This window comes from Dromiciops gliroides, chromosome 5 (genome assembly GCF_019393635.1).
Source record: "Dromiciops gliroides isolate mDroGli1 chromosome 5, mDroGli1.pri, whole genome shotgun sequence".
In the NCBI taxonomy this organism is placed as follows: Eukaryota; Metazoa; Chordata; class Mammalia; order Microbiotheria; family Microbiotheriidae; genus Dromiciops; species Dromiciops gliroides.
The window spans coordinates 215,868,675-215,896,197 of record NC_057865.1 but is presented as its reverse complement, the minus strand read 5'-3'; the positions used below and the strand labels follow the sequence as shown (position 1 = coordinate 215,896,197).

The window sequence follows — 27,523 nt, the reverse complement described above, 5'->3', positions numbered from 1 at the left end:
AGGGGAGATGTTCTTCTCCTGGCTCTCTTGGGAAGAGAGGGAGGGAGACAGACAGACAGGCAGACACAGAGAAAGAGACAGATACAGAGAGGGCACTTTTTTTTTAAAGGAAAAAAGTCAGAGGGCAGTCTTTCATTTTAATCTGATGCAGTATCTCCTCTGTTCTTAACCTCCAAGGTAAGAGAGGACCAAGGATTGACCCAGGGTTTGCTGTGTCATCTCAAAGTACTTTAGTGTTGAGTCAGACTACCCAAGACCCACTAGAAGTAACTCAAGGTCCAGCAGATGGGAACTTTCCTGGTTATTCCCCTCTTACATTAATAGCCCTCAGCTAGCTGGCAGAGTGGATAGAGGTGCAAGGCCTGGAGTCAGGAAGATGTATCTACCTGAGTTGAAATCTGGCTTCAGACACTTAGCTATGTGACTGTGGGCAAATTACTTAGCACCTGTTTGCCTCAGTTTCCTTATCTGTGAAATGAGCTGGAGAAGGCAATGGCAAACCACTCTAATATCTCTGCCAAGAAAACCCCAGATGGGATCATAGAGAGTGGGATGATACTGAAGAACAAGAAAAATAAAGAAAATGAAAAAAAACATGTTTCAATCTTCAGAGTCCATTGGTTCTTTCTCTAGAAGTGGGTAGCATTTTAAATTGTCAGTCCTTTTGCATTGTCTTGGATCACTGTATTCACTGTATTGATCAGAACAGGTAAATCATTCCCAGTAGATCATGGAACAATATCATTGTTACCATGTACAATGTTTTCCTGGTTCTGCTCAGTTTACTTTGCATCAGTACATGTCTTCCCAGGTTTTCCTAAAACCACCCCCCTCCTCATTTCTTATAACACAATAATACTCCATCACAATCATATACCACGACTGTCTGCAGATCCTAAAGAGGTGTAAGTTAGGAAAAGGGATGGGTCGGGGAAGAAGATGGAAGACAGCATTGTTTTGGACATGCTGCATCATATACATGGCTGGGGTGGGGGAGACTCAGAAATTAGGTCAGGATACTTGAAGGGTCATCATCATGTAAAAGTGAGGCCCTGAAAGGGGGGAATATGACCCGAAAGCCGGTAGAAAACCCCAAGAGGGCTCCAGCTCGGGTGATGGAGACTGTGCTGTGGATCCAACGAACGGCAGGCACTAGGTAAATGTCGGCCAGTCAGCTCAATAGGAGCCGGGCTCCTGAGCCAGGCTCGCAGAAGATGCTCAGGAAATGCGCGGGTATGATGGGCACCAAAGGAATGAAAAGGAGCTGCCCTTGTACAGGGCACCCAGGGCGACCCCCGCTCTGGAGGAACAGCAGAATCCCGGCCTAGAAGAGCAGGGAACTCTGCCTCCACCTTGAACTTGAGTTTACTCTAAGACTCCTCCTCCCCCTTGGCTTCCCCGCCCCCTTTCATTACGCTTGCGCAGTCCTTTCCTTTGCCATTGCCATACGGCCAGTTCATTTGCTTTCCACTACTTTTTGCCCTTGGCTGAAAAATTTTCCTGGGTTAATGAAAAGGTGAACGTCGTTGGTGGGGTTGCCTTAGTGGTAATTACATTTGGGGAAGCTTCTTCTGATGTTCGCAAAAGGCACAGGAAGTGAGGATTATTTCCCTTTACCAAGATGGCCGCCGCCACACCTCTCTCCCTGACTTTCCTCGCACTATTATTTGCTATAGGAAGTGTTCATGTGACGAACCGGAAGGGAATACCCGTCCTCGCCCAAGACCCGGAATTGGAAGTATTTCACGAAAGTCGGTTGAGGCCCTGCGGCTGCTGCCGTCGCCGCGGAGAATACTGCGTTGGAGCCGGCGGCCCAGGAATGGTGAGACTCCTGCCACCCCGTGGTTTGATTCTGAGAATTTGACGGCAGATGGGATGCAATCCCCCACTAGGTTTGGGGGCCCGCCCCGGTAGCGCCCCGAAAATCTGCGCATGCGCTCGAGGAACCAGGCCCAGGAGAGGGTACGCATGCGCAAACTCCTCTTGCCGGGGGTGAGCTCAGTGGTCTTCCCACGCCCCCTCGGGGCTTAGACCCCTGGCGGGTAGTGACAGCCCAGATAGGTGAATTTCTTCTCACGTGGTTCTGAGCTTGATAGCCCACAAAAAATAAGCCCTCCCTCCCGCCCCTTCCCCCCATCCTCCCGCCCCGCCACACCCAGGAGCTGTGGGTGAGGATGGGGGGGCGGGACAAGGGGACCCAGAAGGAGTTGCAAGTTAGGGTGAGCTCATTCCGGGGAGGGAGAGCTATGGGCTAATCTCCTACCCGTTTGGGGGGCCCTGGTCTTTCTTCTGAAAAACCATTGTCCTCTACTAATATACCCGCTTGAAGAGACGCACAGGCAGCCTCGGGGGGCAGCATGGTGCAGTGGAAAGGGTCCTGGGCTTGGAGTCCGTGTCATCACTAGTAACCTGTGATCTGGAGCAGATCCTCCATGGACCTGACCGAATTATTCTAGCTCCAAAATCAGTGCTCATATTGGTGAGGGTGAAGGAAGACCTGGGGGGGATTGAGAATCCTAGAAAATCCCAAGAGCTTCATTTGTAGCCAAGAGCATCAACATCGTCTCTAGCAAATCTTTCACCAGAGCTCCAGCGGAGAGCAAAGTAAAGCACCCGAAAGGTTTCATCACCCTTTAACTCCTGTCTGCCCTGTGGTAGAAGTGCTAACACGGAACCTTACATAGGAGAGTGCCAAACTGGGATTAATTGCATAGTTGGCCGAGCCCACAGGTGTGATAGAAGGAATCTTTCTCACCTTCCCATGGAACCCTAGAGGGCTGTTCCTAGCTAACAGGGAAGATGATTTAGCAAATGGGGACCCAGTCCTTTTCTGTCCTCGGGGAATTTGGAGCTAGGAGGGGAGTCAGTTTAGGGAAGGGAGGCGGGGACTGATTATTCTGGCAACTCCATCTTGGGGAACGACTTTTCTTCTTTGCAGACTTCCTTCTCAGCCTCTCAATTCACCCTGTCTGAAGCCTTGGATGAACCTGTGGGACTCTTCCTATCCCTTTGGTTTGGCTTTAAGAGACTGGAAGGATGGACAAAGGTAGTATTGGATTAGATCAGCTCCCCTGATTTACAAGTCTTAATTAACTTCCTACCACATTAGCCCATACGTGCCACAATTTTCTCTTAGTCCTAATTAAGCATCATATCCTTCCTGGGCCATCCCCTACTTATCGCCCAGCAGGGGCCACATTTGACTCCATGGAAATTCAACTCCTGTTTCTGCTTTAGAGGTGGTTACATTTTGGTGACAGATAAATCTGTGCCTAGAACCCTATGTTGGCATCACTGTTCTGACTCGACCACCCCTTGTGTAGTATAACTTGTGATGTCAGGAGAACTGCGAAATTTGGAGATCTGGTCCCCATCTTCAAGGACTTCTAAAGGCTGCATTAAACTTTGAGATATCTGAGAAGTGGGGGGAAAGAGGGCAAAAGCATTGTGGGTCCTCTTCTGCTGGGGGTTAGTGGGATAGTGATATGAAATCAGGTCTTGCATTCCCTTTTCTTCTAGATCCTCAGGGACTGTTAGATTCATCTTTGATGGCATCTGGCACTGCCAGCCGCTCAGAAGATGAAGAGTCATTGGCTGGACAGAAGCGAAGCTCTTCTCAGGCCTTGGGCACTATTCCCAAGCGGAGAAGCTCTTCCAGGTAGCAATGATTATTGGGATAAGTGCAGGGAGGGGTATTGGCAGCTCCCAGAACTCCCAGTTCTCCCTGTTCACTCCCTCCCTCATACACTCCCAACACAATGAATCATGAGTATATGAGTCTGGGGCTGGGGGATTGGCTTAGCCCCAAGTTCCTTTTCCTCCATCATCAAACTATATACTGTTGAGAACAAGGGAGGAGAAACATTGTCCTCTCAAAAACATCATCTGTATATTAAAAGATTAAAGATGCACTGATACCTCTGTGGGGCAAAGGGTGCTACTCAGATTAGTCATCCCCAAAGGGGAGGCCAGTACCTTACCAAACTCCATTCCCAGCTCTTGAAGCGAATGTCTGTTGGATCCATCCCTACCTTCTTTATGAAACGAGGTTATAGAAGCCAAATCCCTGGACGAAACTGCCAGGTGTGAGGGGATAACTGGGGCAGATTCTTTTTAGGTTCATCAAAAGGAAGAAATTTGATGATGAGTTGGTGGAGAGCAGCTTGGCGAAATCATCCACTCGGGCCAAGGGTGCCACAGGAGTGGAACCAGGGCGTTGTTCAGGGAGTGAGCCTTCCTCCAGTGAAAAGAAGAAGGTGAGAAGGCCTGGGGACTCCGTGAGCATTTTTTATTTATAGTGCTAGGGCTGGTTCTCTGTCAGTGCCTCTTACCTTCAGGTGGAAGGCCATGTTTGATTTGGGGGGAACTAAAGGAATAACATGCCACCCCAGCCTGAACCTCTGTGTACTTGGAGGCAGTTTGTTTCTTCCTACTACCACTCTTTCACATCCATATCCTTATCCAGAACCTCCTCCTTCCTCCCCCCCCCCTTCCCACTCATCCTGTATAGCATCCTGTGTAGGAGGCACTAAGCATGTGTCTATTCTTGGAGCAGGCAGCCCGTTCCCAGCAGTGCTGGGGTGTAAAAACAATTTCCAGGTGGCATTGCTCTGGCCCTGGGCACTGTGCCAAAGGTAGCATCCCCCTGGCAGTCATGAAGAGCATAGGGAGGGAAACTGCAGCAGCAGATAACAGCCCACATGCTGTCAAGGTCTGCTTTCTACCCCCAAGGGCATGGAAACTGGGGAGAGAAAGGGTAAATTGTGGAGTAACTGGAGCAGGTCCGTGCCACTCTGGGTGTCCTTGTGACACTGGGCTCAGCTCAGGCCCATTGAAGAGGAGAATACCACAGAAAACAAACCACTCCAGGCTCTAGGATACCAGCTTTGGAATGGATGCATTGTCAGGACAGCCCCACACCTTCCCTCTACACCCAGCCACGTTCAGCCCACTCCCAACTTCCCTAGGTATCCAAGGCATTGAGCACACCAGTACCCCCCAGCCCAGCCCCCGCCCCTGGCCTCACTAAGCGCATGAAGAAAAGCAAGCAGCCGCTACAGGTGACCAAGGACCTGGGCCGCTGGAAACCAGCAGACGATCTCTTGCTCATCAATGCTGTGTTACAGGTATCGCTACCACATGGCTCTGCATCTTCCCAACCCCTCTACCCCACCCCCAGCCAGACCCAGGGGATTCTTGCAGAGTAGCCTGCTGTCTGGCCATCCCAAGGGCACATTGGGAACTACAGTAGGAGATCTCCCCCGGCTAAAATTCCTCTAGTCACTACCTTCTGGGGCCTTGCAGACCAATGACCTGACATCAGTCCACCTGGGTGTGAAGTTTAGCTGTCGCTTCACCCTTCGGGAGGTCCAGGAGCGCTGGTACGCCCTGCTGTATGATCCTGTCATCTCTAAGTAAGTATGGTATAGACACAGGTAGGGGTTGGGAGAGGGACACAGGAATTGTTTTTCTGCCTCATGATGGTTTGGAGGAAGGATTCCTGAATCACCTTTCTGATATCCTTATTCCTTATACTTTTTGAGAATCAAGTGATGAAATTAGGTAGCCAGTTTCCACTGTGGAGAAATTCTTTCCCATAAATCTTTCTAGTCCCCTGGAACTCATGTAGGATGGGCAGGTTCTAAATGGGACCCATTCTGGTCTTTTCAAGGCATTGTGTGATGGCAAGAGAACTGGATTCAAAGCTGGAAGCTATAGATCCTAGTTTCATTGCTCTCACTAATTAGCTGGGTGATCCTCGACCAAGTCATTTAGTTTCTCTGGGTTTCAGTTTCTTAACTGGTAAAATGAGAGAAGTGGATCCTTTGAGTGTGTGAACTTTGGCCATCTTTCTCTCTTTTTTCTTTTCTTTTTTGGTGAGGCATTTGGGGTTAAGCGATGTGCCCAGGGTCACACAGCTAGTAAGTGTCAAGTGTCTGAGACTGGATTTGAACTCAGGTCCTCCTGAGCCAGGGCCAGTGCTCTATCCACTGCTGCCCCCATCTTTCTCAAAAGCTGCGAGCTCCAGCGATAGGTTCTCAGACTGCCTACTTCGAATGGAATCAGGCATCTTGAATTTGGGTACTACTAAGAGGGAGGAAGCGCAGAGGGCTCTCCTTCCTTTCTCTAATCCCCACTCCTCTCCTTTTTTTCTCCCCTGCAGGTTGGCCTGTCAGGCAATGAGGCAGCTACACCCAGAGGCCATTGCAGCCATACAAAGTAAGGCTTTGTTCAGCAAAGCTGAGGAGCAGCTTCTGAGCAAGGTGGGATCGGTAAGTACTGGGGGCTGAGGTGGGGAGGGTAGCAGGTGGGATTGGTGGGAGGGGAAGGTGTTGGGTAGAATTGAATGTGTAGGGGCAGCTAGGTGGCCTCAGACACTTGACACTTGTGTTGTGGGGTGGGGGGCGGGGTGGCCAGGGGAGTCGAGGGCAAGAAGGGGCCATGGACAGTAGCCCTGCTGAGTAGGTTGAGCATGGATCAGGCAGAAAGAGGACCCAAAGAAAGCTGTCATCAAAAAGACATAGAGTAGAAAAGAACCCTCAATTATGTCAAATGCTACAGAGAAGGGAAAGGCTGGAGAAAAAGCTGTCAGCGTTTTATCAATAAAGGAGTAATTGGTGACCTTGGAGAGTATTTTAAGTATTTAAGCTGGAGTTTGTCTATGGGAACAAATGAAATTGAATGGGACATGATAAAAGTGGAGGAAAACCAGAGGCTGGAAAATCACCTCAAGATCTTGGGGTCAGAAAGGACCTTAAAAATCCCTGTCAAGTAAGGAGTTATCCAGCTTCTTCCCGAAGACCCCCAGGGACTCATTGCCTTCTAAGGCAAACTATTCCAAGTTGTGGACAGTTCTTCTTAGGATTTTTTCCTTCTTTATATGTTAATTTTTTGTTTGTTTGTTTGTTTTGGAGGGCAGTGGGGGTTAAGTGACTTGCCTGAGGTCACACAGCTAGTAAGTGTCAAGTGTCTACAGTCAGATTTGAACTCAGGTCCTCTTGAATCCAGGGCTGCTGCTTTATCTCCACTGTGCCACCAAGCCGCCCCCTCCCCTTTATATGTTGAGCCAAAATCTTCCTTTGCAACTTCTCCCCATGGAAGCAGAAGTCTAGTCTCTTCTCACTCTCTGTCTCTGCCAGTTTCTCTCTCTCCACATGCATATGTTTTTTACACACTAGGTGGGCTTAGGTGTCAGTGACATTCAGGTAGAGGCACATTCCCAGCAATAGCTCTTCCAGCTGACAGGCACCTTGATTGGGTCCTCAGGGATGCTCTGGTTCAAGTTAGAAGCAGCTTCCTTGAGTCCTGCTCTCACCTTTCTCTGCATTGGGGAAGGTGGGGGCAGGAGGACCTCAGACCTCTTTGGGTGCAGCGTGGCCCTTTATCCCTCCAGGCCAGCCAGCCCTCCCTGGAGACCTTCCAAGACCTGCTGCACAGACACCCCGATGCCTTCTATTTGTCCCGCACAGCCAAGGCCCTGCAGAGCCACTGGCAGCTCATGAAGCAGTACTATCTTCTAGAGGACCAGACAGGTAACCAACGGCCTGCAGAAGGAGAGCTGTGTGGGGCCAAGGGGACGAGGCAGCTGCTGGTAAGGTGGGAGGGGCCAGGAATGATCTGAGAAGAATTTCCACTAAAGCCGCCTTGGAGTAGCCATGAGTCCTATGTACAGTCAGTCCTGGGCAGTGGCACAGCAGACAACTCCAGGCTGATTACATAGACTACCCACAATACAACACAGTGTAATAAAAGAACACCTGTAAGTTAGAAGACCTGGGTTCACATCCTGGCTCCCCCTGCCCCACGTCAAAGTCATTCATTACTGAAGTAGAGATAATTTGATGGTTTTTTAAAAAAAATTTCATTGGATATTTCTTTCTTTTTTTTTTTTTTTGCGGGGCAATTGGGGTTAAGTGACTTGCCCAGGGTCACACAGCTAGTAAGTGTTAAGTGTCTGAGGCCGGATTTGAACTCAGGTACTCCTGAATCCAGGGCTGGTGCTCTATCCACTGCGCCATCTAGCTGCCCCCTCATTAGATATTTCTTAATTGTATTAAAATTTTTTTAACATTTATTTTTAAAAAATGTTGAGTTCAAAATTCTCTCCCTCCCTTCCACGCTTTCCCCCCACCCCTTGAGAAGGCAAGCAGTATGATAACCATTATAAATGCAAAGTCATATAAAACATTTCCATGTTAGCCATGTTGCAAAAGAAAACACACACACACAAGAAAAATAGAGAAAATGAAAAAAGTATGCTTCAGTCTGCACCCAATTTTTCAGTTCTTTCTCTGAAGGTGGATAGCATTTTTCTCATAAGTTCTTCAGAATTGTCCTGGATCATTGTATTGATCAAAGTAGCTACATCTTTCACAGATGATCATTACAATATTTCTGTTACTGTGTACAGTATTCTTGTTCTGCTCACTTCACATCAGTTCATGTAAGACTTCTGGTTTTTCTTAAACCATTCTGCTTGTCATTTTTGGGGGGGGGGGCAGGGCAATGAGGGTTAAGTGACTTGCCCAGGGTCACACAGCTAGTAAGTATCAAGTGTCTGAGGCCGGATTTGAACTCAGGTCCTCCTGAATCCAGGGCCAGTGCTTTATCTACTGTACCACCTTGCTTCCCACCCCCCCCCTTGTCATTTCTTAATAGCACAATAGTATTCCATCACTTGTTCAGCTATTCCCCAATTGATCATGGGCACTGCCTCAAATTTCTAATTCTTTGCCACCACAAAAAGAGCTGCTATAAATGTTTTTGTATCTATGGTTCCTTTTCCTATGATCTCTTTGGGATGCAGACCTGGCAGTACTATTGCTGGGCCAGAGGGTAATGCACAGTTTTTTTAGCCCTATGGACTTAGTTTCAAATTGTTCTCCAGAGTGTATTAGTGTACCTCTTTTCCCTCATCCCCTCCAGCATTTTTCCTTTTCCTTTTCTGTCATGTTAGCCAGTCATCATGGCTCTTCTACAGTGCAAACTTAGGCAAAACATTTCACCTCTTTGGGCCTTAGTTTCCTTTTCTGTAAAATGAAGGCCGGACTAAGTAAGTAAGTTCTAAGGTCCCTCTCAGCTCTGATTGCTGTGAAGTATGATCCCTAAAAATATGTAAGCAAAACTTGGTAAAAGAGGGACTTCTACTGATGAATACATATGTTACCTCATACTTCTGTAGTTTACTAAAGGGAGGCCATGTGCTTGAATAAATTAACACAAACTTGTGTATATCTCATTATAACATGTTTTTTACTGGACTGTGAAACAGTGTTATGTAGCCCTTTGCTTGTAGGTGGTTGCAAGGATTGAGTGAGGTATCACAGCCACATAGATTAAAGTCTTATTATTCTGTGGCTTTCCTAATCCAGCTGGTTGGCACAGCTGCCTCTAAGTGTTTGCTGATTTTTATTAGAGCCCGGCCTTCTAATTAATCCTGAACTCAGCTATCCTTTTCTTGGGAATGGCTGGGCCTAGTTTCATGGTTCTTTCTCAGGGCTCAACTGCATAAAATATTTTAGAAAGCAGAAAGAACTGAGGCATGATAAAATTTATTTTTGTTATTACAGCAAAAAACTCCCCCTTGTCACATTTTGCAAGGTCATTACTAGCTTAAAAGTTATTTTGTATAAACTTACCTATTAAATAGAACTCTAAATATCATTTTTTTAACATTCATTTTTTTGAGTTCCAAATTCTCTCCCTCCCTCTAGCTCCTCCCCTACCCATTGAGAAGGTAAGTATTATGATACCCATTATACATATGAAGTCATGTGAAAAGTATTTCTATATTAGCTATGTTGCAAAAAACCAATGTGGTTTACTCTGTACTCAAGAGTTCATTAGTTCTCTCTCTGGAGGTGGATGGCATTTTTCGTTGTGAGTCCTTTGCAATTCTCTTGGATCATTGTCTCAATCACAGTAACTAAGTCTTTCACAGTAGATCACTTTTAACAACATTGCTGTTACTGTATACCATGTTCTCCTGGTTTTGCTCATTTCACTTTGCATCAGTTCATAAAAGTCTTCCCAAGTTTTTCTGAAACCATATCCTTTGTAATTTCTTATAGTAAAACCGTATTCCATCACAATCTAAATATCACTTTAAAAGGTTTGCTTTTTTTCTTTTGTGAAGAGAAAATACTCATTTCATACTAATTCCTTTTTAATTGAGGAATACTTCATTGCTAACACATTTTGAACTCTCCCCTGGGGGTGGTGGGGCTGTCCTCTAATCTACACTAAAGTATAAATTGTTGGTAATATACCTCCTTCACTCTCCTTTTCCTTTACCCCTTTCCCCTCTTAAATCCTATCATTTAGCCAATACATTTGTAGTCTGATGACCACAACCCCCTCCTAGCTTGGAGGAAATAAGACAAAGGGAAGCAGGCTGATTTGGAAACTGTCCAACTCCTCTCTGAATACCCCTGGATGTGTCACTTCAGGGGACTGAGTCCTTTCATCTCTCTAATAGAGGTTACCTACAGCCTAATTTTTCTCATTGTGCCCATTTCACAGTTTCACTCCGTACTGGTACCAGGAATAAAGAGGGACAGCTTGGGTATAAAATAACGTAGGGCATCAGGTTCTTTCTATGGGGCATATAAACTTTCCTTTTCTCCCTGCAGTACAATAATAATTATGCATACCTTTCCAAGGGTCTTATTCTTTATAGTACGTTATTTACTTAACACGATTGTCCCATCACAACTGATGCTGACCCTTCATCTGTTCTCCATTTAGTGCAGCCACTGCCGAAGGGGGACCAAGTGCTGAATTTCTCAGATGCGGAGGATCTGATTGATGACAGCAAACTCAAGTAAGCCGTTGGGAGTGTGGAGAGTCTGCATTTTCTGCGCTGGGACAAGCCTTTGCTTGCCCATTGCACCTGGCTGTTTGGGAATCTGGGGGAGGGCTCACTCTTCCCTCTCCTCAGAGGTGCTGAGAACTGAGCCAGGCTCCTGATTCCTTCCCCCAGCGGGTGGGGGTTATCTGACCACAAGTGTAGAGGGGATTGGCCACATGATCAGATTTTAGAAGGAAAGAGGTATCGAGCTGGAGCAGCAGCCCCAGCAATGGCTCCTGGCTTCCTGTTGGCTAGAATGGACTGCTGCCTCTCTCCCACAGTGTTTCCTTTTGGGTTTCCCACTGCAGCCTTGGAGTCCCAGGCTGGGTCTGTGCTGCTTAGAGAAACAGCTGTACTTAGATAGGCCTCTAGACCTCTTTGGCCCTGTGGTGGTAAGGGGGATGTCCAAGAGACCACTTCTTTGTGGGGTATGTGGTTTGGGGCCTAGTCTAACCCATTTCTCTCTCCATTGCCCTGTTACGACCACTCAGGGACATGCGGGACGAGGTGCTGGAGCATGGTGAGTGTCCTGTTAAAGCAGAGCATGGGTATTCTGGGGGCTGAAGGGGCAGGGGATTGGAGAGAGGAGGAAGGCTTCTTGAGACTGTGGGTGTGAAATCCAAGGAGGCCTGTGTTGCTGGTGGCTGGCCTCCTGGAGGGGGAGTGTGACAGGTAGGGCTGTCCCCTCATCCTCAGAGCTAACAGTAGCTGACAGACGGCAGAAACGGGAGATTCGGCAGCTGGAGCAAGAGCTGCACAAGTGGCAGGTGTTGGTGGACAGCATCACAGGTGAGGACGCTTCCTTCCCTCCCACCAGTCCTCGCCACCCCAAGGGCCAGTCCTCATTCCTCCTTGTCACTGAGCTCCTGTTCAAGTAAATTGGGTCCTGCCCCTTGATCTTTGGGCACCTGAATCATCTCATAGAACAGACAACAGGAGGCAGTGCTGTGACTTCCCCATGCTCCGGTGTGGTCTAGAGGGAGTTAAGGGCAGGGTTTTCCTGCAGAGGCAGACTCCTCTTCAGCCCTGCTCCTTCCCCAGGAATGAGTTCTCCAGACTTTGATAACCAGACTCTGGCCGTGCTGCGTGGACGCATGGTGCGCTACCTGATGCGTTCCAGGGAGGTAAGGAGCCCTCTCACTTTTTCCTCCTGTGTTTCCCTTTTTCTCTTTCTCTCCTCTTTTCTCCTGTTCCTTATCCTCTTCCACAAGTTTGACCTGCAGCCTCTCTCTCTTGCTGTTTGCTCAGATTACCTTGGGCAGAGCTACCAAGGACAACCAGATTGATGTGGATCTGTCCCTGGAGGGGCCAGCCTGGAAGATCTCCCGAAAACAAGGTACCCCCCCAAGAAGAGGCAAGGCCTCTCGAGGGCATTTTTGTGGTCCCTTCCACATTAGGGAGTGTGAGGATCTCTTTTTCCTTGGGGAAACTGGGCAGAGGCAGGGGAGGTTTCCTGGCCTGCCCTTTCTCCATCCCTCTTTCATCTCTCCTGTGCCTTAGGTGTCATCAAACTGAAGAACAACGGTGACTTTTTCATTGCCAATGAGGGCAGGCGGCCAATCTACATCGATGGGCGACCTGTCCTCTGTGGCTCCAAATGGCGGCTCAGCAACAACTCAGTGGTGGAGGTGAGATGGGGGGTGTGGAGAGAGAGGCTTTGGGGCTACCTCAGACCCTCTGAGCCCCAGGAATGACCTTCCCTGTTGCTTACAGATTGCCAGCCTGCGCTTTGTCTTCCTCATCAACCAGGACCTCATTACCCTCATCCGGGCTGAGGCCGCCAAGATAACTCCACAGTGAGAAGGCAGGAGCCAGCTGACTCCTCTCTGGCCTCCCAGCCTCTCTTTCCACAGCAGCTGCGCTAGTCTGGGAAAGCAAGCTCTGCAGAGATTCCTTCTGTCCCCAGGAGTCTGGTGGGAGGGCATCTCCTAAAGCCCCAGATGTGGCTGACTGAGCCCTGAGGGAGGGAGGGATGGACGGATGGACAGACAGACAGATGGACAGACGGAGGGAGGGAGGAGCCATTTGGGAAGAAATACCACAGTAGGAGGTACTAAAGGGAGACCGAGTATCCTTATGTGGACTAGGACCCAGCACCCCATCCTCTCAGCCCCGTCAGTTCCAGATTCTACCCAGGACTGCCTCTTCCTGACCAACGTTTCACCTTTTGTAAATAAAGCACCAAGCTCCAAATGATTTCTTTTATTGTTGTTTTTTAAAAAAGCATTGGGAACGGGACGTGATAGCTGGGGTCAGGGCTACATGCAGGGAACACAGGGACCCACCCCTCCAGCCTGCAGAGGGGAAGTGAAGAGGGGAACAAACCAGGCATGGATACTCCAAGGAAGCAGCTACCTTTTGCCCTTGGGCCCTTGTGTCCTGGGCCCTGAATGCTGAACCAGTGCTGAGCCGGGCCTTTACTCCCCTGCCCAGGGCCCTGAGCCAACAGGAAGGATGGGCCTATGCGGCACCTGCTACCCCCTCCTTCCACCTGGGAGGGTGAGGGTAGCGGCATGATGGGACAACACTGAGTTCTGGGTGGTAGAACAGTTCAGACCCCAGTCCCTTCCTCCTGGGACCACTGCACGGTGCTGGAGCCATGGCAGCCGATCAACACCATCTCTAGGCTGTGGGGATCCCAAGTCAGAGACAGGCCGCCTGGCCCCGGTGGGGGCTCGCCAGTGCTAGTTTCCTCAGCTTGACCTGAGGAGGGCTCCTGGGGCCCTGTCCCAGCCACCTCATCAGTGGGTGGGGGTGAGGCAGCTGTGCTAGGCACAGGGCCAAGTTCTGCAGAGCCCGGGGGCTCCGAATCTGACATAGAGGTCCAGAAAGCTGTAGCCTGGGGCCAGGGAGAACTCTGAGAGGCCGGAGGGCCCCAAGGCCAGGGAGCCGTGAGGGGTGGGGGGCCTGGCTGGTGTCGGGGACAGGCTCCACTCAGGAAGGATCCGGCCGAGGGCTGCAGGCAGTAGGAAGGGGCACCAGTGTCCACACAGAGGGGCTGTAGGAGTCCAGACCCCCTTGACGGGCAGGGACCCTCTCCTGCCCTGGGGGACAGCCCCTCCCCATGCGGCACCAAGAAGAGCTGCACCACCTGTCGAAGGGACTGTAGCCCTTCACGCATTTGTAGTACCTGTTCCGACAGCTCAGCCACCTGCCCGGGGTGGGGATGAAGGGGTCAGAGTGCCCAGCCCAGGCCACAACCTCCCTCCTTCCCCCCTCCCTTCTCCCACCTCACCCCAATAGTATTTGCTGAAAATTCTAGTGGTGGAGGGGATGCCCCCTCCCTCCCCTCCCCAGGGGCAGCATCTCTTCGCTCCCTCACCCACCGCTTGTTGCAGCTTGTCCAGCGTATCTGTGCTTCTAGCCTCGCTGGGTCCGAGGGGGATGGTGAGCAGTCCACTCTCTGCTGGGAAGGAGGTTGAGGGGAGAAGTAGGACTGGGTAGGGCAAGAACAAGGGCCTGGATCTGGGCCCCGGTCTGCCCTGGAGCACAGGTGGACAGAACTGCCTTTATGCTAAAGGCAGGACCCATCCTGGCAGGGGCTTCTCTTTTTCGTGCTTACGAACCCAACCCACCTCCCAGAGCCCCCCACCCTCCCCACCCCAGCTTCACCCAAGGGAACATCGACTGCCACACCTAGTTATTTTCAAGCAGGACCTCAACTGATAGCCCAGACAAGCAAAAATCTTCCCTTTACTTAAAGTTTTCCAGGGAAGGAGATTCTGAACATTTCTCTTAAATGTTCTCCAACTCTCATGAGATTCTTCTTTCTCTCTGACCACCCCCCGCCCAACTGGCAAAGGAAAACTACCAACTCTTCTCTAAGGTCCCTCCAAATCCATGTTGACATGGCCACCTCCCTCCTGCTGCTGTGCCCCCATTCTGACAAACCTGGTTCTCTTCCTCGGCCTGCCTCTAGGTAGTGACCCCACAACAGAGACAATAGGGGAAGATAGTGTATGCATCCAGGAGTCACTTCCCTGCCAGTTTTAGGGCTTGCTCGTGGCTTTAGGGATAGAAGACAGACCCATTTCCCACTCAGCCCCATACCTGGACCTGGGGAGGGACTCCTGCACTCTGGACCAGGCTGTCCCACACGAAAGGTGAATTTTGGCTGATCAGATCCACAGCCATCCTCAATGCCATCCACGACCCTGTGGGCCCAGTTTTCAGAACAATTAATAAATTTCTGTTCCTTACCTGTGTGCTCGTTACCTGTGCTAGGTAAGAGCTGCGGGGCACACAAGATGCTGGAAAAAATATTCTCTGCCCACCAGGAACTGACAACCTCATTGGGAAGACGTGACTAGTCCTCTCAAACAATAAGAAAATAATACAAAATAGGCTGAATTGCGCATCACTAATTGATGTTAGTTCTGAGTAGATCAAAGGGGGCTGGAGGTTTCAGGGAGGTGAGGATAAGAAAGGCATTCCAGGGGGAAGAATCCACAAATGAACCCACTTCATCCTCAAAAGAGGACTCAGAAAGGTGTTCATGAGCCCTGTCTCTCACCTCTATCCAGACCTCCCCTGTCCCCGCCCCTTTCTAAAGCCTGACTCTGCACATCCTAATTTTTCACCCCTAAACTACCTGCAAACACAAAGCCTCCTGTCACCTCTATGGGGTCTTCATATTTTCCTGACCCTGACCTCTAAGACAGGTCTCCCCTACCCTAGCAGTCCTTCCTCTGGTCCAAGATCTCCATCCCCTCCCAGTCCCTTCTTCCTTAGTAGAAGGTCCCTGCCCTTAGAAGATTTTGCTTCTTCCCTTCTTCCCTCATTCCCATCGGATCAAGAGCTGGACAACCCATAGATATTAGGACACGTGATCACAGTCACATAGAAAGTGAAAGCAGATAGCACGAAGGTCTTGGTTGTGTTATAAAAACATGAAGCACGAGTGCCGTAGACTCGTCTGATATTCTGAACTTTTGATTCCCTAGAATCAGGGACCATATGGAGAAGGAAGGAAGGGAGGGAGGGGTTTAGTAAGCACCTATTTGCCTGGGATAGGCTAAGTACTATGCAAACATCTCATCTGATAATGGCATTTCCTCAAAGAGATCAGAACCAGTGAATAAATGGAAAATTTACCTCTGTTAAGCACAGGAAGTAGACCCAATAAAGTCACCCTTTTGTTTACACCTGGACCTGAGTCAAAGAAGGGACACAGGTTTTCCAGGAAGTCAGCTCTTCCCCAAGGGTGTATATGCCATCATTATAATTATGAACCGTTCTATTTGGTAAAGCAAAAACACTTTCAATGATGTGCTTTGGTTTTCCATGGTTCAACTTGACTCTCCAACGTCAACAGGAAGTTGCTTGGGGAGAGAGGCTATTCTGATTAGCTAAATGAATGTATATGGGGCAGCTAGATGGCGCAGTAGACAAAGCACCGGCTCTGGATTCAGGACTCCCTGAGTTCAAATCCAGCCTCTGACACTTGACACTTATTAGCTGTGTGACCCTGGGCAAGTCACTTAACCCCAATTGCCTCACCAAAAAAAAAAAAAAAGGGGCAGCTAGGTGGCGCAGTGGATAGAGCACCGGCCCTGGAGTCAGGAGTACCTGAGTTCAAATCCAGCCTCAGACACTTAACACTTACTAGCTGTGTGACCCTGGGCAAGTCACTTAACCCCAATTGCCTCACTAAAAAAAAATAATAATAATAATAATAAATGAATGTATATGTTTATAAATTGTCATTGATAGATTTTGGCTAAAACATAAAATACAGAATTAAAATTTTTTTTCCTCAGGTGGTTCTAAATTCAAAACACTTTCTACCATACTATGTTTTCTGGCTAGAGAAGACTGTGTACAGGGACAGGCTTTCTTGTCTCAAGTGGGTAGGAGTCACCTGGAGTCATGCCCCTTGTCCAACGAATGTTTCCCTATGAGGCCCTTGGGGACCACATGTTGTGGCCCCACTCACCTGGGGCTCAGGTCAGGGGGGGCATTCCAGGACATGGAAGGCAGCCTCAGTCCCTCCAGGCCCAGTGAGCGTGAAGCACGTGCGACCTCCGCTTGTGCCCCCCCTGCCTGGCTCAGCCGTCCTCGGGCACCCAGGCGGGAAGGTGGGGCTGTCCGGCGAGGAGAGAGCAGCTTGGAGGCTGAGGAGGCAGAGGTACAGCCTGGAGATAGCAAGGGGCTAGAAGGCTCATCAGCTGGGGTGGGTGAAGCTGTAGGCCCTGGTTCCCCATCTGTCTCTTTCTCCTCCAGAGTAGACATCAGGGTATTGTCTCCACTCAGTGAGCTCGTGTCAGCCTACAGAGCCCATAGACAAGTGGGAAGATTGGTGATGTCCAGTGGCACCTCCTTCCCTCCAAAGGCCTGTTGCTAATTTTGGTAGCCCCTTGTGCAGACCCACCCCGCTTCAGGCCCACGGTCCTTCTACCTTTGTCCCCAGTCCTTCCTTAGGACCCCCAGCACAGGCTTTTTACCTCATGGCCTGCACCAGCCCCCAGGTTGTAGCTGAGTTCCCCTCGGAGGCCACGGCTGAATCTTGGGGCAAACTCAGGGTAGAGTGCTAGGCTTTCATGTAGTCCAGCCAGCTGTAGGCACTGCAGCGCACAATATGTTAGGCCCTTCACATCAGCATTGGCCTTTACCACCTGTTCTCGCTGAGGCAGCTCGCAGCCAATCAGATCACCCTTTCCTGGGAGAAGGAAGACCCTGATGAGAGGGACACAATTTGCCCCCTCCTTACCCTGGAAACAGGGGACGGGAAGATGAAGACCAGAGGGCATTCCACCTAGGAGGATTGGCAACCATCCTTGGTTGCTTTTGGTTTGGGGATTTTTTTGGGGGGTCTAGATATTACTACAGAGGTGAGGGGACAGCTGGGATGAAAAGAAGGGGAGGATGAGAGAGATAGAGAGCCACAGCCCATCCTTTTCTGTGGCCTCACTGTTTCTCCAGACCTGTGACATCTCCATCTCCTAATATCCTTTTCATCACCTTCTCTCTCCTCATCTCCCCAACATACTTAGCATGCCAAGCAGAATATAGAAACATACACAGATTCATAGAATCTAGGAGATGAAAGGAATCTCAGAAAGTGAGAGTTCAACCTTCTTCCCAATGGAAAAAACTTCATTTCAGCATCACCGGATGTCATGTTTGAACACTGCCAGAGATGGAAAGCTCACTACTCCTTAAGTAGTGAGTCCATTCCATTGTTTGACAATTCTAATGATTAGAAAGTTCTTATAGTAAATGTAAATCTGCCTCCTTGTCATTTCTTCCTCATATCCTGGTTATATTGAGCTTGTAGTGACCAAAAACTTCCACTTCTCAATAATAATAATAATAAATACCTAGCATTTATATAGCATTTTAAGGTTTGCAAAGTACTTTACAAATGTTATTTAATTTTAAAAATGTTATTTAACTTTAGGAAACTGGGTTAGGCAGAGATTAAGTGACTTACAGAGCAACACGGTTAAGTGTCTGAGGCTGGATTTGAACCCAGACCTTCCTGACTTCATGTTCAGTGCTCTATCTTTTTTTTTCATGGGAAGGACTATCAAGACATGTCTCCATGATCTTATACATCCATACACACACATACACACATATATACATGTATGTATACTTATATAATTTATTTTAAAACTATGTGTTGGACCTTATATTTGTCTATATTAAATTTCACTTTTTTGGTTTGGCAACAATGTTTCAGTCTACTGAGATATTTTGCAGTCCTGTTTTTGTAATCTAAGACATGAACTATTCTCCCTCTCAGTTTTATGTCAACCACAAATTTTATACACATGTACATATATAGATACATACACACACACACACTCATATATATTCTTCTAAATTGTTGATCAAAATGTTGAACAGACTTCCTCTAAGGTAGACCCCTCTATTGGTTGGATAAAGTTGGTTACTATGCAACCACCTAACTTTACTGTCATTCAGCCCAGATTTCTTCATCTTGTTCATAAAAGATAGCATGAGAAACTTGATCAAATGCCTAGTTGAAATCCAGATATTCTAATATTTTATTTTTATTTTTTTGTTGGGCACTGAGGGTTAAGTGACTTGCCCAGGGTCACACAGTTAGTAAGTGTCAAGTGTCTGAGGCCAGATTTGAACTCAGGTCCTCCTGAATCCAGGGCCGGTTTTTTATCCACTGCGCCACCCAGCTGCCCCTAAAATCCAGATATTCTAAAAGAAAAATCACTTCGTATAACTTGTTCTGAGTCCATGCCAGGTACTAGCTATTTCCAGGAAAAGTTGTTCACTCACCTCTGAAGGATTGTTATTTGGGGATGATGGAGCAAACCTGGGTCCCTTATTTTGTGACAACTGAAAGGTGTAGGGAAATGGGAGAAGAGGAAGATACATTAAAATTGAATCAGGGGGGCAGCTAGGTGGCGAAGTGGATAAAGCACTGGCCCTGGATTCAGGAGTACCTGAGTTCAAATCTGACCTCAGACACTTGACACTTACTAGCTGTGTGACCCTGGGCAAGTCACTTAACCTTCATTGCCCCACCCCCCCAAAAAAATAGAAAGAAAGAAAGAAAGAAAGAAAGAAAGAAAGAAAGAAAGAAAGAAAGAAAGAAAGAAAGAAAGAAAGAAAGAAAGAAAGAAAAAAGTTGAATCAGAAAGGATTGGTTACTAGGCCAGGAAAAATGGATAATTTAGTGAGTTGATCTAAAAAATGGAATGACTCAGGGGCAGCTAGGTAGTGCAGTGGATAGAGCACCAGCTCTGGAGTCAGGAGGACCTGAGTTCAAATCCGACCTCAGACACTTAACACTTACTAGCTGTGTGACCCTGGGCAAGTCACTTAACCCCAATTGCCTCACTTAAAAAAAAAATGGAATGACAGTTCTATCACTTCCTTCAACTCTCAGGGTAGCATCCTCTAATTCTGGGATTTCTCATGAGGGTGACAGCAGGGTCCCACTTTATTATGGTAACTATAAAAGGGTCCTCTGCCAGCTGAACTTGAGCTTGGGCCTCTGCCTGCCCCTTCTGCCTTGTGTTTCCTTGCCTAATCATAGGTGGCCAAACAGTAATCCTGAGATGGGTGTGTTCAGTCTGGGAGGCAGTTTCATGAGAATTGAGAGGTCAGAAGATCCTGGGTCCCACCCTTTCTACACGTACTCCACTGCTTCTTGGAGAAGATAACCACAGACGAGAGGATGAGTATAGGCTCTGGGTTGACTTGCCAGAAGATGTGGCCCTAAAGGGAATTGTTTAGACAGTGCAGAGCCAAGGTAAAACACAAAATGCCTATTTAGCAGTTTGAAAAGCTGCTTCATATTGTCACTAATGTTCAAGGTAATATTTCTGTTGTGTAAGAGAAAATAGTTGTCCTATATCTGATCTAAAGTGTAGTACACTGTGTATCTTTCTACAACTCACCCCCCACAAACTTTGAGGAGACTCTACCCATGAGTCAAACTTAAGCTTTAAGGATTTTCCCCCAGAGTTCTGGGGAACAGGGGTATAAAGAACCAAAAAATACAAGATAAAGACTCCTGTTTAGGTGGTCAGGCTCCCCAGAACTGTACATGTGTAAGTCCAGAGCTAAAAAGGGTCCCTTAATGTGTAGGAAGAAGGCCTAGCATTGTTGGGTTTTTTAATTGCATAGAATTCTGTGAGGGATTAACATAAAACTCATTTAATCCATAGTTTGCTGAATCCACCCTGTTCATTTTTTTAAAATATTGGGCTAGCTGTGTGACCCTGGGCAAGTCACTTAACCCCAAACTGCCTCACAAAAAAAAAAAAGAGAGAGAGAGGGAGAGATAAAAATATTGGGACATCTTCCTATCTCCTGTTCTCAAGAATTCTCAATCACTCTCCAGGTTTTTTGGCAATGGGTTCATAATCCTAATTACATGTTCTTTCAGTGCCCAGGGATGTAATCTGGTCTTCAATCAGTTAAAGCAGTTAGATTCTCTCCTACTATCTCTCACTTCTACTGGAGGTCCAATTTCCTCTTAGCCATATTGATTCTACCACTTTCTAGTGTGAAGCTCATTCTAATGGAAAGGGAATTGTTCTGTTTTCTCTGCTGTAATCATCATCATGCTTTCTTCCCCATGTGCTAGGCCTATCCTTTCCTTGTTCTTGTGCTGATTTTAGCTTTTTAAAAGCTCCTCTTGTTATCTTTAGCATTTCTTTTTTATGTTCCTTCTGGGCTTTAGACTTCCCGGCATTCTTATATGTCTGCACCATTCTTTGGTATTCATTCTTGGTTCTATGTCCTTCTCTTTCCATCTTCTGTTCACGTACATTTTCAGTTTGGGCTTTGTGAGAACTCGCTCCAAACTTAGGATCTCCTGAGGCAGCTAAATGGCGCAGTGGATAGAGTGAGTGCAGGACTAGAGTCAGGAAGACCTAAATTCAAATCTAGCCTCAAACACTTAATAGCCATGTGACCCTGGACAAGTCATTTAACCTCTGTTTGCCTGTTTCCTTTGCTACAAAATGGATATAATATTACCCATCTCCCAGGGTTGTTTGTGGTGATCAAATGAGATATTTGCAAAGTACTTAGCAATGGTGCCTGGCACATAGTATTTGTTTAATAGATGATTATTTCCTTTCTTCCTTTAGATGTCTCCTGTTTTTTCTTCTCCACTGGGATTCTATGCAATTGTGTTGTTAGAAACTGCTTTTTGAGAGTCTCCCATCTCTCCTCTTTAGAGTTCATTGGATCCACCTGTTTTCCCCCTGATACTGCGATTTTCTCATAAGTATTCTAGGCTGTTCCACAGACCTTGATTTTTGATCAGAATTAGATTCAGGGCAGCAATGCCTCTCATTGCTTCTCCTCCCTTCTGAGAGATGAAACTGTAGATGTTCTGGATTTAGCAAAATGAGATTTCCAACAGATGTCTGGATAGCTAAAATCCCCCATTACAAGTATATTTTGCCTCTGTACTCATTCAGGAAAACATCATCCATAATCTCCATCTGCCCAGGAAGTATATTTCTACAATGCTAGTATTCCTGTTTCTCCTTTTATCCTCATCAATAGGCTCAAATGCTCTCTAGGATGCCCTCATGAACCTGAAAAATATTTTCTTGACATATAGTATTACTCCCTTCCCTCCTATTAGATTTATTTCTTTTGAACAAAGCATACCCTTCCATTGCCCCAGTTATGAGTCCCACTCTACAGAGCCTTTGAAGTTGTATTTATCTCCTTTGCACTAAAATCTCATTTTCTTTTTTTTGTTTTTTGTGTGTGAGGCAATTGGGGTTAAGTGACTTGCTCAGGGTCACACAGCTAGTAAGTGTCAAGTATCTGAGGCTGGATTTGAACTCAGGTACTCCTTACTCCAAGGCGGGTGCTATATCCACTGCACCACCCAGCTGCCCCTAAAATCTCATTTTCACCTTATTACCCACACCTGCATATTAGAGACACCTAAGTAAAGTCTTAAGTGTCACTCCTGATGCACTTCTGTGTTATTTTCTTCTTAGATTTACTAGGAGCTTTTCCTATAAAATAGCCCTGATTCCATAGTGTTTCTTGGACCCATTTCTCCCCCTCTCCCTCACGCCCCACCTACTTCACAGACCTAAGATGGCGAGCACAGTGCCACCCTTGAGCACCTCCATGGAGCCGGAACAGACGAAGTAGAGAGCCTGCAGGGCGTCGCCCTGGTGGATGAGGTACTCGCCAGGTGTGCAGAAGGCTGGACGCAGGGCCAGGGACAGTGCCCGAAGGCAACCGCGGCTCGCTGCCTCGAAGAGGGGCAATTGCAGCACTTCCTTATGCAGGTGCATGGCAATGTCAGCCCGAAGTTCATCTGGAAGGCTCTGCAGCAGCTGAGGAAGAGTGAAGCAAAGTTGGGAGACAGGATTCAGCCTCCTCATCCCTACCCTCCTGGGTCTCCTGGGCTACCTCCCCGCCCCCCCCCCACCCCCAAAGACCAGCTAGAGTTAGGGAATGCTGAAGCTAGAAGGGACATTTGAAGACTCATTCCTTCCATTTGAAAGATAAGGAAGAAGCGAGACCCAGAGAGCTTCTACAACTAGCCTCAAACCCCACAGTGAATCGACCGAGTCAAGACTCGAATCCCGACCTGGTTCCAGCCAGTGTGACCTTTCCATTATGCCTACTGTGCCAATGCTGATAACTCAAGAAAAGCTGCCTTGGCCCATTCCACCCCAGGCTCCAGTGCCCCCTACTTTGGTGGCATCAACCTCTAACTTTGATGGGTTCCCCACCCACCTCTGTGGTATCGATGCCATTGTTGACAGCCCAAGTAGTTTGGAAGTACTCGAGCATTCGCTGTTTGAGTGGCTTAGGGATGCGGTGAATGCGGATGTAGTCCCGGAGGTCACGAGTGCGGCTGTGGTAGAGGAAGCGGCGGGCGTACATTCGCTGGATGATGGCTGTCACATTCCCAAACACCACTGCATGCATCAGCGCTGAAGGAGAGGGGTATCACAGCTTGGGGGGCACCACCAGGCTCGGACCCCTGGACCTCTCAGGCACACAACTCCCCACTTCCCTCTATTTCTAATTTCCCTCCTGACATGGGTATCCGACCCTGTCTGCTGAGTACTCATCCTCCACTCTTCTGGGCCTAGGGCCCGCCTGCTGGCATTAAGGTACCCCTTGGGCTTTGCAACTCTTGGGTCCCTGCTCCTCCATCTGCTGGGATCCAGCTGCCTTCCCCCCATCTCTCAAATCATCAGGAGAGCCTGAGCATGGAATCCTAAGACAATAGGGAGATTGAGGTATCTTGGGTAGAGAATCAAAGGTGGGGAATTCAGGGAGTTTTGAGAGTGGTAGAGGGGCATAAAACTTGGAAGGGAACAGTGTGGGAAAAGGCTAAAAAGCTGAGAGAGGGGCCCCGAGGTGGATGAGGTCAGGGGTAGGGAATGGTAGGAAGTCCAATACGGCCTAGAGATGGGAACCTAGGGGGTCTCACCCCCAATCAGCATGGTGCAGATGGAAAAAATCTTCTCTGTGTCTGTGTTGGCCGACACGTTGCCAAAGCCGACGCTGGTAAGGCTGCTCAGCGCAAAGTAAAGGGAGGTAATGTAGGCACTACGCAGGGACGGGCCCCCCAGCAACGCCAGCCCTGTCCCGTTGGTTTCAATGCTGCCACTGCTGCTGCAGTTGTCCCCCGGGCCAGAGGTGTTCCCCACAGTTCTGCCTCGCCCCACCAGGTAGTAGGGGGTCTCTAGTCGTCTAGCCAGCTCCTGTAGCCAACCTAGGTCAGGAGCGGAGCAGGAGAACAGAGCAGAGGTCAGCACAGAAGCAAAGTTGTGGCCCACATGTGGGCTGTGGAGCCTGGGTTAGTCTTGGGTTACATGTGTATTTCACCAGGTCCAAACATGGACAGGTATGTGTGCTTGTGACCCAAGGGTGTGCCCAGCACAGCAGAAAGAGTGCTGGGTTGGGTATCAAAAGACCTAAATTTCAAGTCAGGTTTTGACATTAATTAACTATGCGACCTTGGGCTAGTCACTTAAACTCTCTGAGCTTTGGTTTCTTGTTTGATAAATGACAATAATACTACTTGCAGTACCTACCTCCCAAATTCTGAGCAAGATACTTTGTAACACTTATAGCATCATTATTATCATCATCATGATCATTATTATTATTATTATTATTCAACCTTGATCTTCACCTGCTCCTCTCCCCCATCTTCTATCCATCTCCTCTTTCTCTATAGTCAACCCTTCCCCCCCAAATGAGATAATATTTGTAAAGTACTTCACAGAGTGCCTGTCACATAGTAGGTGCTTAATAAATGCTCTTTCTCACCCTCTCCTTCCCTTCCTCCCTCCCTTTCTCCCTTCCTTCCTTCCTTCCTTCCTTCCTTCCTTCCTTCCTTCCTTCCTTCCTTCCTTCCTTCCTTCCTTCCTTCCTTCCTTCCTTCCTTCCTTCCTCCCTCCCTTCCTTCCTTCCTTCCCTCCATCTCTCCTGTCCTTCCTCCCTCCCTCCCTTCCTTTCATCCTCCAATCCTTCCTTCCCAATCCCACAGTATGCTAGTTTTTAATCTATATTAGGAAAGCATCATCCACAGATTCCATCTAGTCAGGCAATATGTGTGCACTCAAGAACAGAGACACGGACACTAGTGGGGGCCACAATGTCCTTTTACAGTTCTGATAGCCTCTGGTGTCAGACAGGTGGGATAAGCAGTGCGGATGGTGAAATACAGCTTATTCACAGGGTCAGAAACAATTCTCCTGTAGGTTTGTTTGGGAGGAGGGAACAGGACATTAATATATAGGGTAAAAGAAGGTACCTGGTGAGTATAAAGAGAGGAAACTAAGACAGAATAAACCCCCGATGTGATCTGTTATTCCTCTGCCCAGTTGGGCCAAGAAGGGCCTTGTCTGTCCTCTCCTTCACTATCTCTGCTGGGAACAGCTGATCCACCTGCTTGGCCTGTCTCCTCCAGAAAGCTTTCCCAAATCTAGCCTTCCCAAACAGAAGGTGTGCTCATCCTGCCAGGTACACATGTGCACTTGGCTGGTGAATTCCTCTCCTCAATCTACTGTGCACCGGGTATCAGCTCTCCTCATCAAGACTAGCCTGAGATAAGAGAGGTCTGAGCTTTGAGCACCCTCTGGCCCATGACTTCCTGAGGGATCTATCCTGAACTCCAACCTAGTAGATGCAGGGATCCTAGAAAGACTCATAGCAATGGTTCCCACCCCCTAAGGAGAGCCCCAAAGAAGCTTGGGTTTCCCTTCCGGGAGCTCTAGAGAAGAGCTAATAGGCAGTCATAAGAAGGATTGCTGAGGTCATTCCAGTGCCTCAGGAACCAGGGCAGAACACATACTACCCACAATCCCTCCCTTATTTTGTGTGACCCTCTTCCTCCTCCTACATACATTCCTGATCATCCCATCACACTTCCTGTGACCCTTCACTCTTCAGGTATGCATATACTACCTGTGGCTCATTGGCCCTCACACCATCATTCATTTTTTCATTCATTCGTCCTCCATCCATTCATTCAAAAGCATTTATCATGTGTCTACTATGTACAATGTACTGTGCCCGGTAATGAAAGACACAAAAAATGAACATTTACCTTCATGGAAGGTAGATCAGAAGGGAAGATGAGACATATATGCAAACAACTCTAAGACAATAACGGGATAAGTTGCTATCTGATGGTACCAACTGAGTACAAAAGGTTAGAAAAGGAGGGCAGCATCTCCACCTGGGCAGATCACTTAACCTCTCTTTGCCTCAGTTTCTTCATCTATAAAATGAGGATAATAATGGCACCTGCCTCCCAGGGTTGTTTCAAAGATCAAATGAGATCATTGTAAAGTCCTTAGCACAGTGCCCGGCACATAGTAAGTGCAATATAAATGTTAGCTATTTAAAAATGGTGGGTCAGATAATAGGGTCAGAATAGGCTTAGAAGACTGTGAAGGGGGTCCTGAGCTTGGTCCTGATGCTTTTTTTTTGGTAGGATCCCAATAGGCAGCAATGGAGTACAGGAGGACATCCCAAGTGAAAGGGATTGCACCAACACAAAGAGAAGCAGAGGAACCTTGAGGAATTTTTAAGAAGTAGCAAATAGTTCAATTTGTCTGAGGTAGAGAGCTCAGTTTGGAACCAGGAAGACCAGGGACCACCTCTGGCTGCATGACCCTAACTGTGGAATAAGTCACTTAAATTTTTTGAGCTGAAGGGAGATTATAAATCATGGAAGGGTTGTAGTCTGCTTCAAGTGGAGAGAGATCCCATACCTACAGAGTGGTCATCTTTCAATCATCTATTGATCAGCTATTGATAAAAAGGTTTAAGGAGGTGTAGAGTAGAGAAAGATATGGTTGGGGCCATATTGGAAGGAAGTGACCATCTGAGGTCAGAACCAGAGATAGAGACTTGAGCAATCCTAGTGTTCGAAAGATGTAGCATGAAAGTGATCATTAACACCATGGGGATGGATGAGAATGTGCAAGGAAGGAGAATGCATGGGATGAGAAAGGGGGGCTAGGACAGAAGGGGAACACTCACGTTGAGGAGGTGAAAGGAAGAAGAGCCACTGAGAGAAAGAGTGGTTAGAATGATAGGAAGAAACCAAGGACTTCACGAAAGTTATGATCAACTGTGTCAAATGCTGTGGAAGTTGGAGAGGGCAAGGACTGAGTAAGGGCCACTTGATGTTATGGAGGGAACAGTTTCAGTAGAGAGGTGAGGCTGGGGTTGGGGCTGGAGCTGGAGCTGGAGCTGGGGGGTGGAATCTAGATTGAAAGGAATTAAGGAGTGAGTGGGTGGGTGGTGGAAAAATGGAGACAGCAAATCATGGACTCATCTTTTGAAAACCATTATGTGAAATGAAGGTGGTAGAGGATAGGCAGTGGAAAGGTCAGTAGGACGAAGGAATTATTTTTAGGATAGAGACACCTGAGTATGTTTATGAGTTGAGTGGGAGGAGAGGAGGGAACATGAGGAAGGAAGGAGACAAGTGTTTATTAAGCACCTATTATTCACCAGGCACTGGGCTAAGCAATTTGCCAACATCACAGGCATCCTCACAACAACCCTAGGAGGTAGGTGCTATTATTATCCCCATTTTACAGTTGAGGAAATTGAGGCAAATAGATCTTAAGTGATTTGCCTGGGGTCACAGAGCTAATAAATATCTGTGATGGATTTGAACTCAGGTCTTGCTGACTACAAGCCCAGTGTTTTACCTACTGT

General features: G+C 47.8%; 2 protein-coding genes across 7 annotated transcripts in view; one reads left to right on the top strand and one right to left on the bottom strand.

The window, feature by feature from the left end:
- The first annotated feature begins 1,445 nt into the window (after positions 1–1,445).
- MCRS1 (microspherule protein 1) lies at positions 1,446–13,045 on the top strand. 3 transcript variants are annotated; one of them, XM_043966095.1, is made up of 16 exons: positions 1,448–1,516; positions 1,677–1,822; positions 2,939–3,046; positions 3,520–3,658; positions 4,118–4,256; positions 4,968–5,126; positions 5,305–5,414; positions 6,164–6,272; positions 7,394–7,532; positions 10,747–10,822; positions 11,341–11,369; positions 11,546–11,638; positions 11,891–11,973; positions 12,098–12,185; positions 12,350–12,477; positions 12,563–13,045. In XM_043966095.1, the coding sequence occupies exons 3-16, from the start codon at positions 3,037–3,039 to the stop codon at positions 12,647–12,649; spliced, it is 1,389 nt and encodes a 462-aa protein (XP_043822030.1). In that variant the 5' UTR covers positions 1,448–1,516; positions 1,677–1,822; positions 2,939–3,036; the 3' UTR covers positions 12,650–13,045. The 3 variants fall into 3 exon arrangements, with proteins under 3 accessions (XP_043822032.1, XP_043822030.1, XP_043822031.1); XM_043966097.1 differs by lacking the exon at positions 4,968–5,126 and having other exon boundaries at positions 1,446–1,516; XM_043966096.1 differs by lacking the exons at positions 1,448–1,516; positions 1,677–1,822 and adding an exon at positions 1,839–1,962.
- KCNH3 (potassium voltage-gated channel subfamily H member 3) overlaps positions 13,043–27,523 on the bottom strand; it is a 38,244-nt gene continuing 23,763 nt past the window's right edge. Inside the window, exons 8-15 of one of the 4 annotated variants that reach the window (XM_043966090.1) lie at positions 23,769–24,053; positions 23,063–23,262; positions 22,407–22,656; positions 17,293–17,507; positions 16,785–17,116; positions 14,900–15,003; positions 14,176–14,255; positions 13,043–14,000 (exon numbers count right to left, since the gene is read on the bottom strand). In XM_043966090.1, the coding sequence (XP_043822025.1) occupies positions 13,401–14,000; positions 14,176–14,255; positions 14,900–15,003; positions 16,785–17,116; positions 17,293–17,507; positions 22,407–22,656; positions 23,063–23,262; positions 23,769–24,053 (2,066 nt within the window). In that variant the 3' untranslated portion in view covers positions 13,043–13,400. The remainder of the gene's footprint in view (positions 14,001–14,175; positions 14,256–14,899; positions 15,004–16,784; positions 17,117–17,292; positions 17,508–22,406; positions 22,657–23,062; positions 23,263–23,768; positions 24,054–27,523) is intronic. The other 3 variants (XM_043966092.1, XM_043966091.1, XM_043966093.1) reach the window with 3 other exon arrangements.